General features: G+C 39.9%; 5 protein-coding genes across 5 annotated transcripts; 4 read left to right on the forward strand and 1 right to left on the reverse strand.

Annotated features, from left to right (window-relative positions):
• Positions 1–1,198: 1,198 nt before the first annotated feature.
• On the reverse strand, positions 1,199–2,466 carry MELLADRAFT_108144 (uncharacterized protein; the record flags this gene model as incomplete). The annotated part of the gene is made up of 3 exons (XM_007411870.1): positions 1,199–1,472; positions 1,529–1,641; positions 2,398–2,466. The coding sequence occupies 3 exons, from the start codon at positions 2,464–2,466 to the stop codon at positions 1,199–1,201; spliced, it is 456 nt and encodes a 151-aa protein (XP_007411932.1).
• A 5,530-nt stretch (positions 2,467–7,996) lies between these two features.
• Positions 7,997–9,532, forward strand: MELLADRAFT_72297 (uncharacterized protein; the record flags this gene model as incomplete). The annotated part of the gene is made up of 4 exons (XM_007411815.1): positions 7,997–8,235; positions 8,437–8,839; positions 8,977–9,050; positions 9,132–9,532. 4 exons carry the CDS (start codon positions 8,062–8,064, stop codon positions 9,213–9,215), a joined length of 735 nt encoding a protein of 244 aa, XP_007411877.1.
• A 247-nt stretch (positions 9,533–9,779) lies between these two features.
• MELLADRAFT_108146 (uncharacterized protein) lies at positions 9,780–10,204 on the forward strand (the record flags this gene model as incomplete). The annotated part of the gene is made up of 2 exons (XM_007411816.1): positions 9,780–10,126; positions 10,177–10,204. The coding sequence occupies 2 exons, from the start codon at positions 9,780–9,782 to the stop codon at positions 10,202–10,204; spliced, it is 375 nt and encodes a 124-aa protein (XP_007411878.1).
• A 214-nt stretch (positions 10,205–10,418) lies between these two features.
• On the forward strand, positions 10,419–14,585 carry MELLADRAFT_108147 (uncharacterized protein; the record flags this gene model as incomplete). Its single annotated transcript, XM_007411817.1, has 7 exons — positions 10,419–12,161; positions 12,265–13,021; positions 13,229–13,390; positions 13,461–13,639; positions 13,760–14,102; positions 14,287–14,440; positions 14,534–14,585. The coding sequence occupies 7 exons, from the start codon at positions 10,419–10,421 to the stop codon at positions 14,583–14,585; spliced, it is 3,390 nt and encodes a 1,129-aa protein (XP_007411879.1).
• Positions 14,586–20,534: 5,949 nt separating this feature from the next.
• Positions 20,535–21,068, forward strand: MELLADRAFT_88536 (uncharacterized protein; the record flags this gene model as incomplete). Its single annotated transcript, XM_007411818.1, has 1 exon — positions 20,535–21,068. The coding sequence occupies one exon, from the start codon at positions 20,535–20,537 to the stop codon at positions 21,066–21,068; it is 534 nt and encodes a 177-aa protein (XP_007411880.1).
• Positions 21,069–22,610: the final 1,542 nt, after the last annotated feature.

Below are 22,610 nucleotides of genomic sequence, written 5' to 3' on the forward strand. Positions count from 1 at the left end.
ATAGTTTATGATTAGGTGCCAAAGGAGTAAATGGAGATGTTGGTTGGCTGGTAATTATTCTGCAGTACGTTTCTGTTCCAGGTTCCCTTGTGTGCACTATATCGGCGAGCGAACGTCTCGTAGGGGTACTATTGTTGGAGTTTGAGCATATTGATGTGCTGCTTGCTAGTTTGGGTGAAGTCCAAGGTGAACCTTCACGTGGGAACCTCGGCTGCAAGTACCAAAGCCAACTCTTCGGAATATTGTGTTGCGTTGGTTATTTCGGGCAGCGAAAGCTTGACGTTCAGCGTCCCGAGGCATAAAGGATGATGTTTCATTGTCGAGGTTAACAAATGGCTGAGATAGTGGTGGCTCTGCGCAATGTTTTCCGAAGGTATCAAGTGATGATAAATTTAGCAATCCAGTTGCTTGCCAGATGCCGCCGGCGATATAGTGAATAAGTGGGAGGTGGGAGTATAGTTAGTGGGTTAATGAACATGAAGAGAATTTGATTCGGCAATTTCACTGGCAAAGATCGTCTATGTCAGGTACTGGGGTCAATACAGATTGGTTCTTAGGCCGGGTTTGCGGCCAATAAAACATACGCCCAATTGGGCTCGGGCACGCTTGTGAAATATAGGAGTATTCGTAATGAATTACTCATGCGCGTCAGACTACCCGGTGAAAACCAATTTTTTTTCACAGTCCTGAGACATGGATAAGCAGCGTGATAAAATAAACCCAAGACAAATATATATATAACAGTGGAGCATACATAGATGAATGTTTAGTGATCAAACCGAGCAATATGAATTTTTTTTCGAAAGTTTGAGGCTCTTTGAAAAAATGTAATGTTTTTTGGCAATCGGCAAAGTTAAAAAAACAACAACAAAGAGAAAATTTACGACTGCATCACAGCATTAGAAGAAGAATTTTAATTGTTTGCAAAAAGTAATTTGTGAAGTGAATTGCCGGTGATGATTCCCTGTGAGGGTAGAAAAATGTTTTTTTTGTCCTAGTACAGATTCGTGAATCTATGTGAGAGTATGTATGCCATTTGAGCGGAGGGGAAGAGTTCGGAATGAATCTAATTACTAATGAAGAACTGATCTGGGTGGCAAGAACGAATTCAGGCAGTAAAAGAACAGAGGGCTTTGGCGCTTAACATTTTCGAGTGAGTCAAAAGGCTGTTGGGTGGCAACGCACTTCGGTGGAAGGTTTACGCTTCCTCGGTCAAATCAAGAGTCTTGCCTTTCTTACCAGAGCGCTTTGGTTGAGCTCGACCCCTTTTTTTCCCTAGCGGAGTTGGAGCTAGGTTGAAGGTGGCAGTGTCGGAAGAACTGTGGGATGGTCCTGGTGTTGGTCTAGAAGACGCTGGGGACATGGACGGGGGTCCAGAATCATGGGAACCAAATGCGAGAGTTGGGGTGGACGCAAGGTCAGTAGAGACAACGGGCGACTTGAAGGGTGCGTTGAGAGGCGCTGGCACAAACCTGGTGTGAATCAGGGGTCAGTCGCAGTTAACTAATCATCAATAATAACGACTTACTTGGCAGGTTTTTTGCTTGATACGTTGGGTTTAATATCTTCGCCGTTATCGGTGTCGGATTTTGACCCAACTTCGTACTCCTTATTGCCGTTAGTTGGCCATACCTTGCTGGCCTGTATTTGTTAAGATCAGGAAGTATTGGGAATGGGAGCAGTAAAAACTTTTTGACTTACAACCACAATATATAAAAAATTGGTCTCGTCAAAGTCTTTGAGAAACCCGTGGAATTGGTACTCGCGGCCAACTCTGAGGATCTTCGGGGTACCTGCTAGATTACGGGTAGGAGGAATACGGTACTGTACGTTGAACTGTTTTGCCACCTTAGACTGTAAAAGGAACAAATGAGTTGGAGACGTGAATAAATAGAGAAATTGAACTCACAGTAGGGTGGTAATCGGAGTGGAGCACATTGACTATAGTAACAATTTTCTCGCCATCAGCGGGGTTTGGCAATAGTCCATTGGTTCTAGGCTCGGGCATTTGCTCAATGGCCGTGATGATTCCTACTCCGGTCACCCCAATTGAATCAACGAGGTCCCCGGCAAAACCGTCAACTGGGCCAACCAAAATTCGGTCCGAGGCTTCAAAAAATAGCATGTCGTCGGTAGTTTTGTCGGTGTTCGAAGGAAAAAAAGAACCCCGTAAGAAGTAAATGGTGTTAGGTTCTAATCTGAACTGGGCGTGGCTGAAACCCTTCGCTTGGATCTCCTAGGTCATTGGACATTTACAATGGGCACCACCGGCTCCAATGCAAACTGAATATGTGCGGTACTCGGCTCTCCATCCGTTTTCCGGAGACAACTGTGATGTTTAAAAATAGGAGTAATTAGCTTATGAATGAGGCCTTGGCGTTGTAAGGGATTTTGAACCTTCTTCTCGACTTCGAAGTTGCCGGTCAGGTACAGACCATGGGTGGTGGAATCGCTGGGGTTAGCCATCTATCTTATAGCTATAGCCTATTATAGCCAAACCCGGTGATACATCAGTGATAGTGCAGTTCAAAAGTGCCCCGTGCTCGCAGGGGAATAGTCAGGACCTTAGGAATAACTCACAGTTAGGTTAAGAAGTTAGAGTTGAAAAGGTTACAGCGCCGGCCTTCAAAATTTAAGATTGATGGGAGGAACGACGGAATAACGACAATGAAAGGGCTATTGTTAGATATTGAAGGACACTGATGAGGAGTGAGTTTAGGTTGAAATCCTTACGAAGTCTTACAGATGTGCACGGAATAGTTGTGATTGTACGCTGGGTTTGAAGTTTTCGGATGAACCAATCTCTAAATATGAGTTGCTTATATAGGGAAAAACTGTTGATATGCTGATGGTATGATGTCATGTATGGCGTGGAGTTAGCTTCGAAAGTTATTACAATATGAAATTAGTACTTATTGATATTACTACGGTAGACATTTAGGGGTTATACTGCTTGTCGAGTTCAATTCGCCGGCTATCTGAGTTAAATGGTTGATTTTCTGGGGTAGTATATATCTTGAAAATTGCAACTATCGGTAGTTCAATTTGGAATGAATCTTCACTAATTAACGATAGCTGGATAGATGAGGCGGGTATCTAGTAGAGGACTAAAAGGGTATGGGGGATGGTTTCGGCCGCTGGGACACGACTGGTAGCCTTGATCGGGGGTTAAAAATGGCATGGTTATCATGGGGAATAGAAATGTGCAGGTTGTGATATGTTGGAGTTACAATCGATGGGATTAGCATTTGATGACACCGAGGTCGTAGAGGATCAAGTGGACACACGTTCTCAAGTAATTCCGACACTGTTTTGGGGCTGATGATAATGAATTAGTTACATCGTTTGATGTGTGAATGTTGGAGTTGTGACGTAGTCGGTTTGTCCGCTGCTAGGGAAGATTGAATGTGATCTGGGTTATAATGTTGGATTTCTTATCTTAGGCAGCTAGTGAGTCGTGATTTTGGGGGCTTAAATGATTCGAGTGGTAGAGTATAGTGAATTCACGTGGCTATACGGTGTCGCCGACTCCGTTGGTTTTGATTGCTGGGAGTCGTGGTCTATGGAATTGTGATAGAAGAGGATACTGTTGTTTTGCGGTATGATAAGGGAAGCCGAGGTTTTGATTTGATCAGGGTACGGGGGTACATCGTGTATGGTATTTCGGATCATCGGGTTTCGCGGTTTTCTTGTGAGCAGTAAGCTGTATCGGACCTTACTCTGGGTAGGTAGGCTGCGGGCGGATATGGTAGGTTGGTATGTTCATGATTTGGTTTCCGAATAAAATTTGAGGCTGGTACCGAAACCTGTACGTAACCTGGGCTGGAGACGTCCGGTTGTACAAACGAAATTAGGGCCGGGGCTCAACGCGAAAATCAAAGGTAACGCCTGGCGAGGTTGGCTTTGCACAGGTAGGAACATATCTCGACGGCTTCAAGCATTGCTGAATGAGGAACACGGCAAGTTAGGTTGGATTGTTTACAAATGGTGTGACCAAGTATCAGAAAACGGACAATGCTAGAATCGTAGCTTTGTATAAGATGGCTATGTGGGATTATGTTACCACAACATCTGACTGGAAATTGATACAACGGTGTGCGGATTGAAAGCAGTAGACCTATATACATGGTAGGGAACTGAGATGGTGGTGATTTCTTTGGAGCTACGATGTATGTGCTAAGAGTGTGCGTGCATCATCAATTGAACGTCAGGTCCATAGGAGTAGAACATAAATACGACAGGTGCACGTGTGGCAAACCACGGCGTTGATACTCAATTGTAACCACGAGAATCAGGGTTCCAGTACATATTAAATTATGGTTGTAGATTAAGGAAGGATGATTAAGCAGATGCGCTTGGTAATGTTGTTTTGTGTGTACTGATAGCATACAAATCCAGGAGTGAGCTTCTATGTGTATCATGCGAGTTTGGGAAATAGGACTGGGTAACTGACTATTTTGCTTTAAAAGTTCAAGCCCGTTTAAAGTCAAGACGCGAGGAGGTTTTGCATACGCGGCAAAGATTGATGCTGGGATGAATCTGCTCGGGCAAAGTGGTTCAATTGGGAGGAATGACTTGCGAGCGGTCAAAGCAAAATGAGTACTGACGTATTGTGTAACAGATCCCGGATTTGATGTGGAGCAAAGATGGTGGGATAAATGGGTTGCATCTGCACGTTGTTATGTTGGGAGTTGGTGAGTAGGTTGATCAAAGAGAAAGTCTCCATGGTTGGAAGAGAGTTCTTGTGGAAGGTGATAACATGACACTGAGGACCACGGTCAGGACAAAGTGATTGGAGGATGAATTTGTAAAGGAAATAGCGGTTGCGAATTAAGACTAAGCGGTTGGTGTTTGATAATGTGTCAAAGGACATTTTGGAATTATATTGTAGAATACTATATGGGGGACAGTAAAGGAGTAAGGTAAATAGGGAGATAGAACACTTTAGAATAGAGCAGTAACTTGGCCAAGGAGTAAGTTATAAGTGTTGACAAATGACAAAAGGCTATGTGGAAATAACTGCGATGATGTGCAATTTGCTACGAGGGGTAACGGGCTTCATTGTAAATCGTGGTTTGTGACTTGGTAATGAGGTAGGAGGTAGAGGATGTCCAAGGAGATTAATTGGGTCAAAAAAATAGTACGGGGAAAGTGGCAAACTACGGCGGATGCTTTGATTGCATCAGTAGGAATGTCAAAGGGGTTGATTGAGGCTCAAATGAAGGGTTGTGGTACACCCAGATGCGCGGTGTGACGAAATCCAGGGTCCTCTTGAGAGAAGAATAGGCAAGTACAGACGTCAGGTGAGGGAAATTGGGGTACTTGAGAAAGATTTGGATGGCTTAAAAATAAAAATTAAGAGGAAAGGGTACATACGTAAAGATTGGAAACTCTCGAGGGAGCGTTCTAGTATGCACAGTGTAGGCTTTCAAGGTTGGCTAGCGTTGGGTATGTAGGGCTAGGGCAAGTGACGTGACATAGCTTAGAGAGGAGCGGATGATCTTTTTGGGTCAAGTATATCCGGTGAGTGCAGTGCCAGTGTGACTGATGGAGGAGGACAGCGGTCATACTGATGTCTTGAATGAGTAGCAGAGGATAAGGGTGCAGTATTCGAATGGTTGGGGAAGGTGTACAATGGTAGTGGGTGATTGGAAAATAGTTGGATGATTGAGGGATTGAGTGATTGGATGATTGAATGGGATAAACTAATTCATAGTTGACGTTTAACTTGTAATGATATTTCTTCATTTCATACCTTTTATCTTTCATTTAACTATCTTACTTTGTCATTTCATCTTTTGTATCCTACAAAATAAAAACTACAGTATTCATATGTATCTTACAAATTATAAAGAATATACATTATAAAGTAATACACATATAATGATGATTTGATTTGAATTGAAATCTTGCTAAAATAATGAGCCTCAAAGTATTAAACCTGCCTACGCGCCGCTGGTGCATCAACAAAATCACAGAACATCCAATCAGAAAGGTGGTCCCTATGTTCAGATGCTTGAGTCCGCTGATTTGGGTTAGGTTCAACCCAATCTGGATCACCATCATCGGCCATTCTCCTTTCCAAGCACTCCTTCAACATCTATTCAGCAAAAAATTCATCCTTGCCCAATTCAATTTTGATGATATTGTGTAGGACACAGCACGCTACAACAATCATTACTTGTGTCTTATAAGGATAAGATGGCATCAAAGCCAGAATTGGAAATCTCATTTTTGAGACACCAAAAATACGTTCAATGACAATTTGAAGTGCTGAATGTCGGTGGTTATAAAGTTCTTTTGCATTTTGTGGTGTCAAGTAAGAATTCCTCCACTCCTTGAGGTGATACCGCACCAATCGATAAGGGGTTAAAAAACCTGGTACGTTGGCATAACCAGCGTCGGCGAGATAGAAGCGATCTGAATTGAACAAACAGATCAATATCAAAGTATAAAAAAGGAATGTAAGTTTCTCACCTTCAGGAACTACAAATCTTTGTTCTTCAAGTGCTCGATGAAGAACCCTAGCATCCGCATGAGATCCTTCCAAACCAGCGTAAACAAATGTGAACATCATGTTGGTTGAACACCCGGCTAGAACGTTCTGGCTAAGATCCCCTTTGCGGTTTTGATGGGCTGGTTGTTGGTCAGCAGGAACAATACAAGGAATGTGGGTGCCATCGATGGCACCCACACATTTCTCAAAGTATGGGAAGAACCGTGGGTTATTCCTAATCTCCTTTGGACAAATCTCTCCTCCGGTAGGCTGGACAATATATATTGATTCGAGAGATGCTATGGCCCGGCAGACTTTGTTGAAATAACAGCTGATGGTATATCCAGAGAGTTGAAAGCGCTCTCCGGCAACTCGATTGGAGCCAGAGTTTCCAATGATATATAAAAAGATCATTATTTGCTCTTCCACCGTAACACTACGCTTGCAGTGGATGACATGCTTGCCTTCAAGGGCTTTGATTAGTCCCTTAAAGGCAAGTTTGTCCATTTGACAAAGTTCTGGAAACCGAACGTCACTGCCTTCAAGGATCTCATTTGTATATTGATTTCCTCAAAGCTTTGATGTTTGACATGGCTTTTTCTCGGTGGTTATTGAAGCAATGTAATCAATTCCGGCCTTGATGATAATCTTGAGAACTGCAATCGCGGGTCAAATGGATATAGAGGACGTGTCAGAGTCGGAATCGGAGGAACTCAACATGATGTGAACTTGGAAAAAGGGATGATTTGGATTATCAAAGGCTCATAACCTTTTTTTGTTCATTGCAACTCTCAAGACCGTTCTGGTTTTCAAAGATTTGAAAACCGTCCTTAATGATCATCAAATCAAACGCTTCATTAGCCGCGTTCAAACCTAGCCCGGTTGACACAAAAACTCGGTTACCCAGTTGCTCTTCTGGTGGTAACTTTGTGTATCCATTGACAGTTCTTGACAGCTTCCAGCCAAAAAGTCCACTGGGTCAACTGGGTTTTTTGAAACCGGGTCAGGTTTGAACACGGCTATTACATCATTTTTCACGAATTCTGACAAAACGCGGATTTTGGGCTTTTTTTACAAAAATCACTTTTCTACATGTAGAAAAGTGGTTGCTCGGAATGCGACTTCACGAAATCTGGCTTAAGTGAACGCGACCTTAGTATCATCAGAGGAATGTGCTTGAAAGCAATGAGCATTCTTGACTGAGGGACTATGTAGGAAAATTTGTCTCGACAACCTTTAGCCCAATTACATGGAGATCAATGAACCCAGTGAAAGCCATCAAGCACTTCAAAAAAAATGTCGGTCAGCGGGCCATTATTGGGCGAGACGCTTATCAGACCGGGTAGGCCCGTAGCTGGACACAGAACCCTCCCGTGGACCGTGGTGTATGTACCGATTTAAACTTCTAAATTTTAAGTCTGGACTGTCATTCACTCGCGATTCTGCAAACTGACTCTCAACTTCAACTTCAACTCACACACACACCAAATCAAACACCAAATCAACTCACCAAACTCACTTCAACCTGACTTCAAACCCAATCCAAACATCATCAAAACCCTTAAATGAACAATCTCTCAGAACAAAGTCACATTAAATTCGATCATCAAAACGAATACGATGAATTTATAAAAAAACTAACTCGTCAAGTTAAAACTTATACAGAAGAATCTTGTTTATGTAATGGAATCAGATTAGGTAGTTCAGATGCTAAAGTGATTGAAGAAGTCATCTTTGATGTAAGTGAATTTTTTCCCTCTTCTTAACCAATTTTTTTCTTTCAAAAATTTCACATCAGATCTTTATCTGTTTCTTACTGGGTGTTAAAATGATGACAAATTTCTTCAAAAACACAACCCAAGTTTTCGTTAAAAAAGACACACACACTAAAGATTTCGTCTTTTTTTTTCTATTCCTTGTGTTCTTTCAAAAAAAAAAAGGTTTTTCTTAAACATACAATTGAACTCATGAGACCCAACTTATCAATCTCAGGTCTTCCAATCCCAGCACCCCCAGACTTCCAATCACTGTCCAAACCTCAACCAAACCCAACCAAACCCACCACCACCACCACCACCTCACTCTCAGGCCAAACCAAACCGATCGATGCTTCTCTAACCGAAAGAGTTGTCAGACAACAATACGCCGTCAACGAAGCTGCAGTCGATAACTCACGTAAACGAAAAGGTTTACCGAACCATTTGATAAGTTTGGTCAACAGTTCCGTCGATCAACATCGAAGCCAATTGGATGGTCAGGTTCGAAACGGGTTGGAATCTAATGATGATTGGTTGAAAGTTTCGGAAGAAATCGATCCTAGAAATCGTTGGAAAATCATTAATGGTAAGTCGAACGAACCAGAAACTTATCTTTTGGGTCATGTGTGTTCTTTAAACACTTGCGGGCTTTGCTTGGCTTCGAAAATCGGTTTGGACTTTTTAAAGTTGACGACGTGTTGTTTTTTTTGTTGGGCGGAGTAGATGAAGTGACTAATATAAAACAAGCACAAGAAGATTATACCACCACCGGTTTAATCATATCCAACTTATTAACCGTCAGTGATTCTTGTTTTTTGAGTTTTGATTGGATTGTTGAAACATGTTTTGATGATGATGGTTGTTGCTTTTTTTTCTAGTCACTTCCTTCTATTGTTGATAAAACTGAAAGAGCTATTGAACTTGAAGAAACCTATGGTGAAAGTTTTAATCCAGCAAGTTGAAATCGATCAGCTCTTTTGAATGTGACCGTGACCATGACCGTGACTATTTTGAAGGTTTTCAATTTGATTGACTTTAATCAATCGGCATTCATTTGATTTTCTTTTTTTCTTAATGGCTTGTTCTATGATTTTCTTGATCTCTTTTTTTCTTTTTGTGGTGTTAAAAGTCTTCTTAAATTACATATGACAGTTCTTTTACTTTGTCTTTCTATGTTTTGGTTTGTTGTTGTTATATGTACTTTTTGATTTGATTTGAGAGAGGATTTGAAGTTGTAAGGAAGAAATAAAAGGTTTATGGAAGATGAAATGATGATGTCATTCTGGGTTTGAAGTTTGCTCGGCTGTGGTTAATGAAATGGATATGTATGGTTAATGAAAGGTGGCGGGTAAGTGAAGGCTAAAGCTGTATTTGTTTGTTTGTTTGTTTGTAAACTGAGTCTCAGTCTGAGTCTCAGAATTGAAAAGAAACAACTTTGAACTTCAATATCACTCAAATCCAACCAAATCAAAACCAACGATCACCTAACCAAACAAATCGATCAAGTAAATTTCAAAACAAGAAAGATGGAATCATCAAACGAGATCAGAAATCATGAAATCACTTCAAATCCATCAGAACCAGTTATCCAATCACCAGGACTAGCAGGACCATCTTCGATTGACGAGTTATTTTCTAGATTGATTGGTCAAAGTTCATCACCCGTACCCGTACCAGTACCTGCACCAGAAGCGAATTCGATCAACAAATCAACCAGCACTGGAACTACTACTGATGAACCAGAGATCCATTGTCCAGATATGATGAATGTGATGAGTTTATTGGAGACTCAAACCAAGGAGGTTAATCGATCATCATCATCAATCGAATTAGAGTTGGAAATGGAATTGGAAGGATCGAAGAAGAAGAAAAGGTAAGCCAAATGATTTGATCAGTTGATGAACCTGTTGAGTTGATCGGTAGGAGATCATCATTAGTCAGTGAGAATTGAACTAAACTTTTTAAATTTGATTGGATTAACTTTGGATTGATTGATGAATTGGATGACTACTGGACTGAATCGATGAACTCCTGAAATGCAATTGACAAACAAGTGAGTGATGGATTGCATAAAGTCCACCTTAACTCTTCAAACTTGATCTCATTTTCCAATCAATCTTACCAAAAAGTAATCAAATCAAAATAATCACAAGAACAAGAAGAAGATGTCATTGATTGATTATCGATTATCATCTATCTTGAGTTATGCTGATCAAGATTTGTTTAATGATCATGACCATACTCCACCACTCTCACCTTCTCATTCTAACTTCACCACTCCTTCTAATCATTCTGCTATATTTGATTCCAACAGTTTGAAATTCTTATCATCACCACCATTACCACCACCTAACTTCAGTTTACCACCTATTCCTTCACCTACTCAACTATCATCCAATCATACAATCTCAACTACTTCTTCAATTCAACAAACTCAACCATTCAATCTCAAACCTAACTCATCCTTACAAGCTACTGCATTACTCAACACTCTCAACAGACGTCCAACTCATCAACCCACTCAACCACATCATCATCATTCATCAAACTCAATCTCAACTCCTACTCTGATGACCAAACCAAACGAATGTGATTTTTCATTTCTCAATCAATCATCTTCATCATCATCCACTCCAATCACATCCACTCCACCTCCTACTACGTTTCTTCAATCTACTGATTTCCTAAGTGGTTCACCTGCACCTTCAAGTACTCCTCATCAGATCTCACTCTTGCAATCCTTATCATCTGATCCAGATCACAAACTACCTCATTCTACTTTACGTCAGATCACTAACTTGGATCAGATCACTCAGACCTTACATTCCAATCATGTTTCTCCCACCCTATCACCTATCTCATCTATTCAGGCTCAAGTTCCTATTCTCAATCCTCAATCGGATCCACTTATTCCGATGAGTTCTCCATCAAGTTCAAACCAACTTCCGTCTCATCCTCATCAGACTGAGATCATCAGTCCAGATCAAACTGAGCTTAGTAGGACGACTGATCGATTTATCAATCCAGGCTCAGGTCCTCTTTCACCTAGAAATGCCGAACCTATTCAAAGTTCATCACAATTACCTCAAGATCCAACCCAATCTCAAAACCAGACCTTAACACCTTCTAGTACTTTAGCAGCTCAAACACCAGGATCAACTACCACTGTTCCTGATCCGATTCCAAGACCGATCACGACGACTTACATGGCCATCAATTTCTTAAACGAGCTCAAGACCCAAGAAACCACTCAACCCATCATCGAAGCTGACCATCCCACCCGGATCATTAACCAAAACATGATCAGCTCATCACATTCACCACAATCAATAACAATCTCAACTTCATCAGCTAATTATGAAAGTTTATATCGATCAGATTCTAAAATCATACCGATCACTTTATTCCCAAGTGTCTTTAAATTTTCAAATGGAAAGAAAGTAGCTGTGGATGGGTTTATTTCATATGCTACTAAAGTAGGAAGGATCAGAGTGATTGATCAGATCAGTGGAGCAAGAATGTTATTAAGAAAACACGAAGGAGTCGTCATAGATATGTCAATAGGAAAAGCTCATGAAGGAAAAAGATGGCGGTGTATTGGAAGTATTGGAAGTGATCGAAGATTAGTGATTTGGAAAGTTCCGAATCGATTTGAAGAAGAAACAGCGAATTATGAAGTCTTGGTCGATTTGATTTTGAAAGATGATCATTTAAAGTTTGTTAATTTGAAATGGCATCCTAAAGAATCTAGTGTGTTTTTGGTATCTACGAATGATAAACGAATCGTTTTGGTTAGGTTGGATCGTGCTGGGTTTCTGGGGATGTGGAAGAGGGGTATTGGTATGGGTCGAACGATTTCGGAGATCGAAGGGTTTGATGGTCAAGAGATTATTCACACTAATAGTCATGTAAGTTTTTTTTTTGCAATTCAAGTTTAGCAAAAAAGCCAGAAATATAACTTGATTTTTTTATGATTTTTTTTTTGTGATTTTTTTTGGGGGGGTATCATAGGTTGTTGGATTTTGTTTTAGTCCAGATGGAAGTGCATTTGCCTATGTAACAGAAGATGGATTGATCACTGTAAGAGAAACGTTAAAACCACATTGGACGATTATGGGAGGACAATTAAGTGGAACGAAACCGATTACGAAGATTGAATTTCTTACGAGTGTTCAGAGTCAGAAACCGATTGGGTTTTTGATCAGTCGAGATTCCGGTAGAATCTTAGAGATTGTAAGTTTAAGTTCGATTTCGAAAGCCAAGGTTCAGATTGAGTTTTTAGTACCTGAAGATCTGGGATCGGAATCGGAATGTTTTGGGGATTCGAATTGGTTAGGACAAGATTCGACGATTTTGGTTTCGAATTCGTTGAGAGGATCGATTTATGGATTTAAATTGAGAGTTAAAGAAGATGAAGATGAAGAGAATGATCAGATGAAGAAAAGTGAAGGGGGTCAGCTTGGAGGTAAACTTGAAGAGGATTCGGTTTATATTGAAGGTAGAAGACATCAACCGAGTGAAGAAAGAATGTTTGTGGAACGGATCGCTGAGATCTCGACACCTGATCCGATCATTTCGTTTGTGATTGATGAAGGATCGATGAAGAATCGAAGCATCGAAGGGATCTCGACCTTTAATATTCATCCCAAAGGGATCCATCAATTGTTTTTACCACACGACTTTTTACGGTTTGAAGGATCGAAAGATCAGATTGAAGATCATCTAGAAGAACATCAAGGAGGGATGAGTCGAAGGAAATCGTTGGCAGGTGAGATCTTGGTAGATGTGAATGTTAGAGAAGAATCGGTTGAAAGGAAAGAAGGAGATGATGATTTGATGGAGGTCAAGAGGATTGGAAGGACTAGGATCGAAGTGATTGAACCGGTTGGAGTTAAGAAACCAATCCTAAATTCGAATTCGATTCATCAAAAGAATAAAACCAGTTCTTTACGTAACAATCCTCTTGGTGTTGAAGTGGGTAAAAGTCGAGAACATGATGGGTTTTTGGATGGCAGTTCTGCTTTGGTTGGTCATGCAACACATGTGAATCAAATTGATGAAACCAGTTTGAAAAGACTTGAAGAGAGTTTAGTCGAAAGAATGGGAAAGATGTTCATGAGTCAAGTGAACCAATTAGGTTAGTTGAACACACACACATATATATACCAAAAACTGATGATGGATTATTGTGTTTTTTGGTTTGATAGAAAACAAGTTTGAAAAAGAAAAGATTGAAGAAAAGATTATGGAGAATGAAAGACAAATGAATTTGATTGGATTGATTTCGAATTCATTAGAAATCAATTTAAAGAAAGTTTTAAAAGAAATGATTGTGAATGAGATTGAAAGGAAAGTATTACCTGAGATTTTAAATTTAGTTCAAGAAGTGAGTATTTTTTGGTGAATTGTTTTTTTTTTGGTGTGGGGGGGGGAGGGTGTAGATGTGTGTGTAGATGATTTGAAGGTTGAATTGATGAGAAAATGCTTTTTTTTCTTGGTTGTTTAGACGATTAAAAAAGAAATCCATCAATTACTTTCATCACCATCCCCACCTACACCATTACCAGGTCCATCAATAAACATCCCGATCCCAACCCAAGCACCTACTACAACAATCCCAAGAATGACAAACCAAGATCCAAAGTTGAATGAAAACATAAGATCATATGAAGATATTTTTTTGTCGGCTTTATCAAATGAATCAAGTTTAAGAATAGATGAATTGATTGAAGTTTATGAATTAGAAGAAGTTTTTAAATTCCCTGCTCCTGGTGCTGGTTTATCACAACCTGTACTCTTGACACTTTCTCATCTTTTGACTCATACTTTGTCACAAAGAGATCGGATGGGTAAAGATGAGGTGAATAGGTTGAGATGGATTTGGAGATCGATTGATTCGATTGATCTTGAGGTTGAGTGGTTTTTTTTCTTTCTCTCTCTTTTCTTGTTTTCTGACTTCTGATTTTTTTTGATTTTTTTTTTGATGATTTGGTTTGGCTTTTATATAGGATCGTCAAACTGGTATGTATGTAGGTAGGGTTTTGGATTTGGTTTGTGATGGACTTTTGGAATTTAAAAATCGGTTTGATCAATCGATTAAGTTTCATCAAGATCAAGATCGTCGTGGTGGTTATGATGATGATGATCATCATCATCATGGAAATGATTCGATTGGAATTGATGAAGTGTGGGTCCTTGGTTTTTTTGGTTTTCTTTTTTGTTTGGAATGGTGGTGATTTTGATTTTAATGGGGGGTTTTGGTTTTTTTTTAATTTTGTAGGTTGAAATTGGTGATTGAAAAGAAAAATCGATTAAGAGTGATTCAAACTTGAAAATTCATGAACATTGAAAATTGAAAAGTTGAAAAAGGAAGATGAACAACGAAATGAGATTAAGGTTTTACTTTTGGGTTAGTTTTTGGAGGGTTTTTTGAGGGTTGGTTTTTTTTCAACTTGAAACAAATTTGGTTTGGTAAGAAGATTCTAAAACGAGAAACGAAAAGGAAAACGAAACGAAATGAACTTTTTTTTAATGGTTTTTTTTAATTTTGATCATTCATCATTCATCATCATCATTTTTTTCTCATGACGATTTGTATTAAATTTTTTAGGATTTCTTTTCTTTTCCCATTTTCTCTCTCTCTCTCTCTCTCTCTTTGAAAGAGTTATCTTCTTGACTTGTGGGTTTTTTTCTTGAGAAGAGAAGAAAAGGTTGTCATTATGTTTTTTCTTTCTTTCTTGCTCTCTCTCTCTCTCTTGGTGTTAGACTCTAGACTCTTTTGATCATGAATCTGATGATATTTATTTTGATTTAATTTAATGTTTTTTTGGAATTGGAATTGGAATTGGAATTGGAATGGATTAATGAAGATTTGATGAAACAAAAAAGGTTGTTTTTTCTACAAATATGAAGAATATGAAGAATTGTTTTTTTACAGCTGTTCCTTAAATTGGTGGCTTCTCTTTCAAACTTTTTTTTTAAACATTTTTAACAAATTTTGCATTTGCCTTTTTCTTTTGTAATTCATTACAAAGTCTCAGTAGGTCTTGAACAATATACGGTACTTGTATAGCCACTGGTATGGCCCTGGGTTACATGTACAAGGCTAAGCTGTTTTTGTAGGGTTTGAGGTCTTTTGATGACTTGAGATTTGTTAAACTTCTGGGTGATGTACCATTGAAACACCTACACTGTCAGGATTAAACACCCTCCAAATCGGGAAGAACTTTTGATTTTTTTGGAATAATTATTGTCATAGTACAATAAATGTTCATTGATTATTGCCAAGATATGTGGTTTCATTTGGGAGAGTGTTTAATCCTGGCAGTGTTACTTATAAGGCTCTAATGCTCTACCAAAATCCTGGGTATTATTGAGGCTAACCTAGATAATTCATTGTTAGAAGCCCTTCTTGTGGTGTGGAACTACGAGCCTCCCATAGAACATTTGAGCAATGTAGGAAGTATCTACAAGACACCAGAGTGGCTGGTTACAAAAGAAATGTAAAAATGTAAAAATTGTGGAAAATGTTGAAAGAGTTGGAAGAAAAGTTGTGAGTGAAGCAATCAGATTAAGGAATGGCTGTATATGTTTTTTTTAAATTTAGGGTTGTACTGTGAGAGGAAAGAAAATAGATAAAAAGAAAAGGGGAAGCTCTTGGATATGTAGATTGATTTTTTTTTGGGGGGGAGATGATCATGAAGGAGTTTGAGATCTAAAGGTTTTTGGATCATTCTTGGAATTATTTTTGTTTCAAAAAAAATGAATTCTTTGTGATCAATATCTTTTTACACCTTGATGACTCAAAAGTCAAAACTATTTGCATACATACATGCAGATATGATCAGTTCTCTTTTCTTTTTATGACTTGGTTTGCTTGATAGATAACAAGGTAATCCATACCGCCATACAGCAAGATGGTCAGTAGCCCAGCGGTTGAGCAGCAAGATTGGCTTGCCACCATAAGATGAGCCATTTGGCAGCCTATAGACCTTCTTCAAGTGAGGTTTCTACGCTGCCAATCATGGTGGAGCTGATCAAGTAATCCGCTTTGTTGAGTTCCTGGACCAAAGAATACATCCTAGGAGCTCTCCTGTCATCAAAATATAAAAGAAATGTGGTGAGAACCATGTGTATGGAAGCATATTTGAAAAGCAGAGTTTCCTTTCACAGCCTCCAATCCTGTGTTCCTTGAAGACTTCTACTTGTCAAGAAGCTAGTAGATCTCTTGCCAGACCAACATGATCACCAGGAGTCCTATCAAGAGCAAGTTTACTGCTCATGATGATCATGACTCTCAACACCTGTATTTGTTTTGGGCCAGTTTTGTTTGCTGTGGCGCACAATTGTTTTTGAACAAAGGGCAATCATTCTTTTTTTTGAAAAGTATATCATGGTGTAAAACCTGGTTTTCCTTTTGACCAAGTTTTGTTTGTCTTGTACTAATTTTGGAAATACAGAGAGTACAAACCCTGAAAAAGGGATTTTTGATTGGTTTTGACCACTGCCGCAATGTAATTTTTTTTGAAAAAAAAAATCAGTCACTCAACCCCCTCATCTTTTTTTTGCTCACAAAACTGGTGTGAAATAGCGCATCTGGCATGCGTTTTTGATTGCAGCAGTTATTTACAAGGGATCAGATACATACAAAAACAATGTGAATACAGTTCTTTGGAGCAAAGAAAACCAGGAGTGGTTCACATTCCTCAGGATGTTTTTGGACAGTTATGAGCGTCTAAGAAGGAGCGATATAGGTTCCCTTTGGTCCAAGAAAACCCACAAATGCGATAAAAAGTTTTATTAGGCAAGAAAGAACGTTTTCCCCTCACAGGCCATAGTGTATCACTTTGTCATAAGTCCCTCGCTTGATTATTGGCAAGGAGCGAGCGTGGGACTTTGTTCATTGCTGAGGTTTCAGTTTGAAATATCACACACATAAAATTTTGAAATAAAAATTTGGTGGTTTTGGCTTCAAGGCCCCAGCAAACTTGATCAATTTGGCTCCAAGTTTCACAACAAACGTTTTGGTCAAAAATTGCATTTTGGCTCCAGGGGCTGGGGTGGCACTATACAGGGTCCTGCCTCACTACAGCTCATAGACTTAAGCCTTAAGTTGTCCAGTCAGGCAATGAGATCTGTCAGAAACCCATCTGAGTCGAGATGGGCACCAATCAGTATTGGGTGAGTTCAGCCCCATCTAAGCACCAAACCAATGGATAATTTTTCTATCTGTACCAATTGGAGAATATCCAATTGGGTTTTTCAAAAAAGTCCCTCTTCCAGAAACCTTACAAAGCGGCTTGTTGGGGTCCTTATTAATGACATGGGATTAGGATTTCCCAACACCTAGACAAGACTACCAGGTAGACAGGAACAACATAATGGGGGGTTGGTGATATACCCCAAACTGGGTGTTTGTGTTTACTTACAAGTCCACAGAGCAAGGAAGCAAGGGTTGGTTATAGAAAGCTTATAAGTAAAGTTTGTAGTAGATGGTAATTAATGGAGGAACCAGGAATGAAGGATATAAGAGTATGTGGGCGGAAAGGGGATCCTTCTCCTATCTATGTGGCTACTTTCACATTATGGTACTTTGTTTGTGTCAGCTGACCACTCACTGTTATGAGATATTATCCTCTTCCAGTAGCCTGTCTGGAATTTGATATATCCCAATCCGGTATCTATTATAAACTTAACAAAGTCCTACGCCGGCCTTGCTCAGCAGGTGTGAGACTTTGTTATGTTTATATCTATCAATTATTAAGGGTCAGCTTCAGAAAATGCCAAAGGTATTCCTTGAGTTTTGTTTGCATGGACCAAGGCAATCTCCTATTGTGCCTCATACAATTACACCAAACTAATGACATGGAGAAGGATAGTGATTAATTAGTTTTTTTTCACTACTCACTCTCAAGTTTTTTTGTTGGACTGGATCCAAATACAAAATACAAATCTTAGTATAAGAGAGAGAGAAATAGAACACAATGATCTTATAATAAGATTTTGTAAAAGATACAGTCAGATGAGGAAAAGCAAAATCTATCTGACCAGTGTTTACAGCTATTCTAGAAATTGATGTCATGTTTGCACTTTTTTTGTGTTTTCCCCCCCCAAATACAGCTGACGTGCAGCACAGCAAACCTGATTGCACCGTGGATTGGGTCAACCCCAAACCCCGTCCCCGATTCCAGATACACATCCTCCCTCCGATTCGGTGCTTGCCACGTTGACAATTCTCACCACCCATTGAGTGATCATGATGATCAGGTTATAAAGAAAACACAGAAATGAAATTACAAATGAATGACATCAAGATCAATGATGTATCATTCTGCATTGAGTCAAATGATGTATGTAACATAGTTCATTTTTAGAAAAGAAAAAAAGAAAAATAGATAAAACCAAAATACATTTGTGAAAAATACATTAAACGTGAAGGATCGCTCTATCCCGACCCCCCCTCAACCCTAGGTCAGCTTAGGTCACCTTAAGCACCTTACCTACGTACAGTACAGGCAATGGCTGGCAATGGACGATTCATTCCACTTGCTCATTCTCAAATCTCAAGATGAATGCTGAGTGCTCTGAAGTTAACAAAGACAATACATATTTCCAGATTGATAACTTGCGGGTCATCAACATACACATAAATTGTAAACATGATGTTATAGGATGTTATCCTCTTCAATCATCTAATCTAATCACACATCATGAATTCCCTTGGAGGAAGTTTCAGAAGCTACTCACTCCATTTGTTTTCACAATTGTGGGTGATGAATTGTAAGGATCATAAGTTGAGAACAACTTTTGTTTCACAAAACACTGCCAGAATTAAAGAGGTTCCCAGATGGGAATATGGGGTTGTAGGGATCAGACCACCATTGTAATGTATGTAGTCACAAAGGCTGTCTGATTCCTACAACCCATATTCCCATCTGGGAACCGCTTTAATGCTGGTAGTGGAACATGATACAGATTGGACAGCATCAAACTCCATCTTTATGATTGAGCAAACAAAGATAAACAAGATAACACATGTAGTCAAGATGGTGATTGAGTTATCTTGATAAACATAAAACTGATATTTGATCCAGGGAGAACAATTGGGGGATAAATGAGGATAGAGACTGAGCTGATTCAAGATGAATCAGCCTGAATCACCTCATGACTTACATTGGCTACTGTTTGAACCAAACAACTCGGCTTCAGCATGTTCATGACAGGATATGAGCCACTTGTGGGGTTTTAAGGAGAGTGAAGGTCGTCCTTGAGTTTGAAATAGCTTGGGCTCATGGATTGCTCAGGAGCAATTCTGGAGAACTAACTCCAGTTGGTCCTCTTCTTCGCCAGTCAAATACGAGATAGCACTTGTCAAAGAAGTGCTCAATACAATGGTTGTGAAATCATGATTTGGTGCATATTGATGGTTGGTTCAAAAGTAACCTAAGGTGCTTAAGGTGACCTAAGCAAACCTAGGGTTGAGGGGGGGGTCTGAATAGTAAACAAGGGGGGTCGGGATAGAGCGATCCCAAGGTGAATTGAGACATTTGAAGCACAAAATTAATCCAGCATTTTTTCACTTTTGTTATTTCATCACTTCTTATCTACAAATACACGCCAGCCAAATACAAAGTACAGCTATTTCAACAAAGATTGATCTTTTTTGAAAATCTTGCCAACGTGCAAAACCCGGGTTTTGTCCTGTTTTGTCCCTCACCCAATTTTGTCTCCCCGCTAATTGGAAGAATACAGAAAAGAATAAACCTGTAGATCAAGTTTTGTCTCTGGTTTTACCCGCTGCGGAGACAGCTTTCTCCAAAAAAAGTTGTCAACCTTTCTTGAAACGGCTGTATATATCCCTTGGATATCCCGTTTCCCTCCCCACGTCCGACTGCCAACCCGGCCGGAGTATCCGGATTGCGGATGGCTCCGAGGGCCTGTCTGAATTCCCATCCGGATCCGACGGACGCTCGACAAAGCATCCTTCGGATACCCGGCCAAATTCCGGGTCCGGTCCCCATATCGCCTATCTTGACGTCTGAGGCTGTGAGGACAAACGTTGTCGTCCCTGTGAGTCAACACCGCTGCTTCATTTCCGATCAACCTATGATAAGTGATTTGGCTATATAAGACCTATTGTGAGTTTAGAAGAGAAGTTAACCAAGGAGATTTTCTGGCAGACTCAGCTTGTTCTTACTCCTGACCAACTGGTTTCACCGAACGGTTAGCAGTCGTGAACATCAGGAAAAAGAACTGATTCCTCGCTCAACTTGAGAAAGGAGATGGCCACCTTCAAGCGACCAGTGACACCCGATGCTTGGAAGGGATTGAAGTTTTCAAGAGTGATTCCAACACTTCATGTTAATTCGATTGAAGAATCGATCAAATTCTATACTGAACGTTTACCGTTTTACTTATCCGGTCGAGATTCTAATGATCATTGTTGGTTAACGGTACATGGTTCGAACGCAATCAACCCATTCACTGGTCTCGAACAAGGATCAGTAAATGTTTATCTACGTCGTCATGGGTTCGTTTCACGTTATGAAAGACCAGAAGGCGAAGTGAATGAAGAAGCAAAAGGGACCGAAGAAAATGCAGTGGGAGCAGGAGGCAATGGGATAGTTTATATCCGATCAGATGGCAATGAAGAGCAGTTTAGATCACTTTATAAGACTATCAAAACCTCTGGAATCGTGGCTGATCAACATCATCTACGTGCTACACCTTGGGGAACGTTGACTTTTGGTGTGAATGACTTGGATGGAAATCACATTCGGTTCTATGTCTCACTCCGATCAGAGAGCCGTGCTTAGACTTTGTTAAATCCTATCACTTTAGGTCTCGTTTCTTTCGTACGCTGTCTCCTTCGTCGACGTACTGATCAAACATGAACCTCATGTTTGTGTTTCGGACAGAACTCATGATCATAGTTGTCTTACATGCATAGATTGGATGCTCATCTAGCCATCCGGAGTCCAATTCAAGTGCTACGGGGCAACTTCAGCGATTTCTGGCTCATCTACTGTTGAATTATTCAAAATGCGTGTTGTCTTTCCTATTCCTGATCAATGCAACAATGCCTAATTATAATGCGGTATGAAGATACCATCACAAACGCAATTGTTGAAGCCAGAAGATCCAATTCTGACAGACATTCAATTTTAAGTTAACTATTTGTTGTGAATTTCTAGATTCATCTTTTTATATTTATTGTGGTTGTGAAGGTTTTGCAAGGACTATCAACCTGTTTTGGGAAACCCAGAGTGAATTTGGAAAGTCACGCAAAGCTTGAAATCTTCTCGCTTATCATCGTACGTCCCTTATTTTCCAGAGATCCGTAGTTTTTCTCTCAATCTGATAATTTGTTATGAATATGTGTCAGATACCTGGCTGTTCATGTGGTTCGATTGTTTTGCAGACGTGATATTGGAATGCAGACGAGAATCATGCGAGAAAGTGAAGTATCTCTTCAACTTGAATCTCACTGACTGTTTGACAGACGACTTGTGCTTCAAGTCGAGCTACGCAACCATCTGACATGGATGTGGATGAAGATGAAGGAGCGCTTAGGAAGACGAAGCATGCGCTTCTGCACGGCCTGGTTGATCCCGATTTGATCAATGACGTCGGAGCAAGTGTGACAGTTCAATATGAACTCGGTGGAATCGGAGGGACCCGTGACTCATACAGGAATATCCGCCGTTGAAGGTTTGTCTCTTTTCAAATGTCTTGTATATCTCTCATGATGCTGATGTATGATATATATCTACTAGGACACTATTTGGCTTGGGTCAGATGTGATACTACTGAAACGAATCCAAACCTCCTCGAAGCTTCATCAAGCCAGGCCTCATCTGAGGAGTGAGGACCCCGGTCAACAAGAGTAGTAGTGAGTGGAATTTTCATCTATGATATGACAATCCATACCAATGAATGAAGACTCAACATTGTGATTTTTCGAATAGTAAATTCGACGATGACGCGTATTCAGTTGTTAAGGCCCGGGTGACAGGCTTACCACATCAGATGGAGGAGGTGAACATCCCACACCTTAATTCTTATTCTATCGATCTATTGCTTTTTGAATAAAATTTGGAGACAGGGAAAATAAAAAGAATGTTAAAAGGTATTGTTGATTCTTAAACAATTCTCTAAATGAATTCTTTTAAGAACTTTTGTAATCAGTCTCGATTTTGAGTGGCTTAATTTATAGAGTTGACATTAATGTATCGTTGTCACAGAATTGGTTCTGATGCTCTACCTGCTCACCAGAGACTACTTGGAGCAGTGTTGCTCGTATTTTTCCAGAGCATGAGGAGAATTGTTTTTTTATTCGTGATGATGTATTTGGGGCT

Source organism: Melampsora larici-populina, assembly GCF_000204055.1.
Source record: "Melampsora larici-populina 98AG31 unplaced genomic scaffold MELLAscaffold_27, whole genome shotgun sequence".
NCBI lineage: Eukaryota > Fungi > Basidiomycota > Pucciniomycetes > Pucciniales > Melampsoraceae > Melampsora > Melampsora laricis-populina.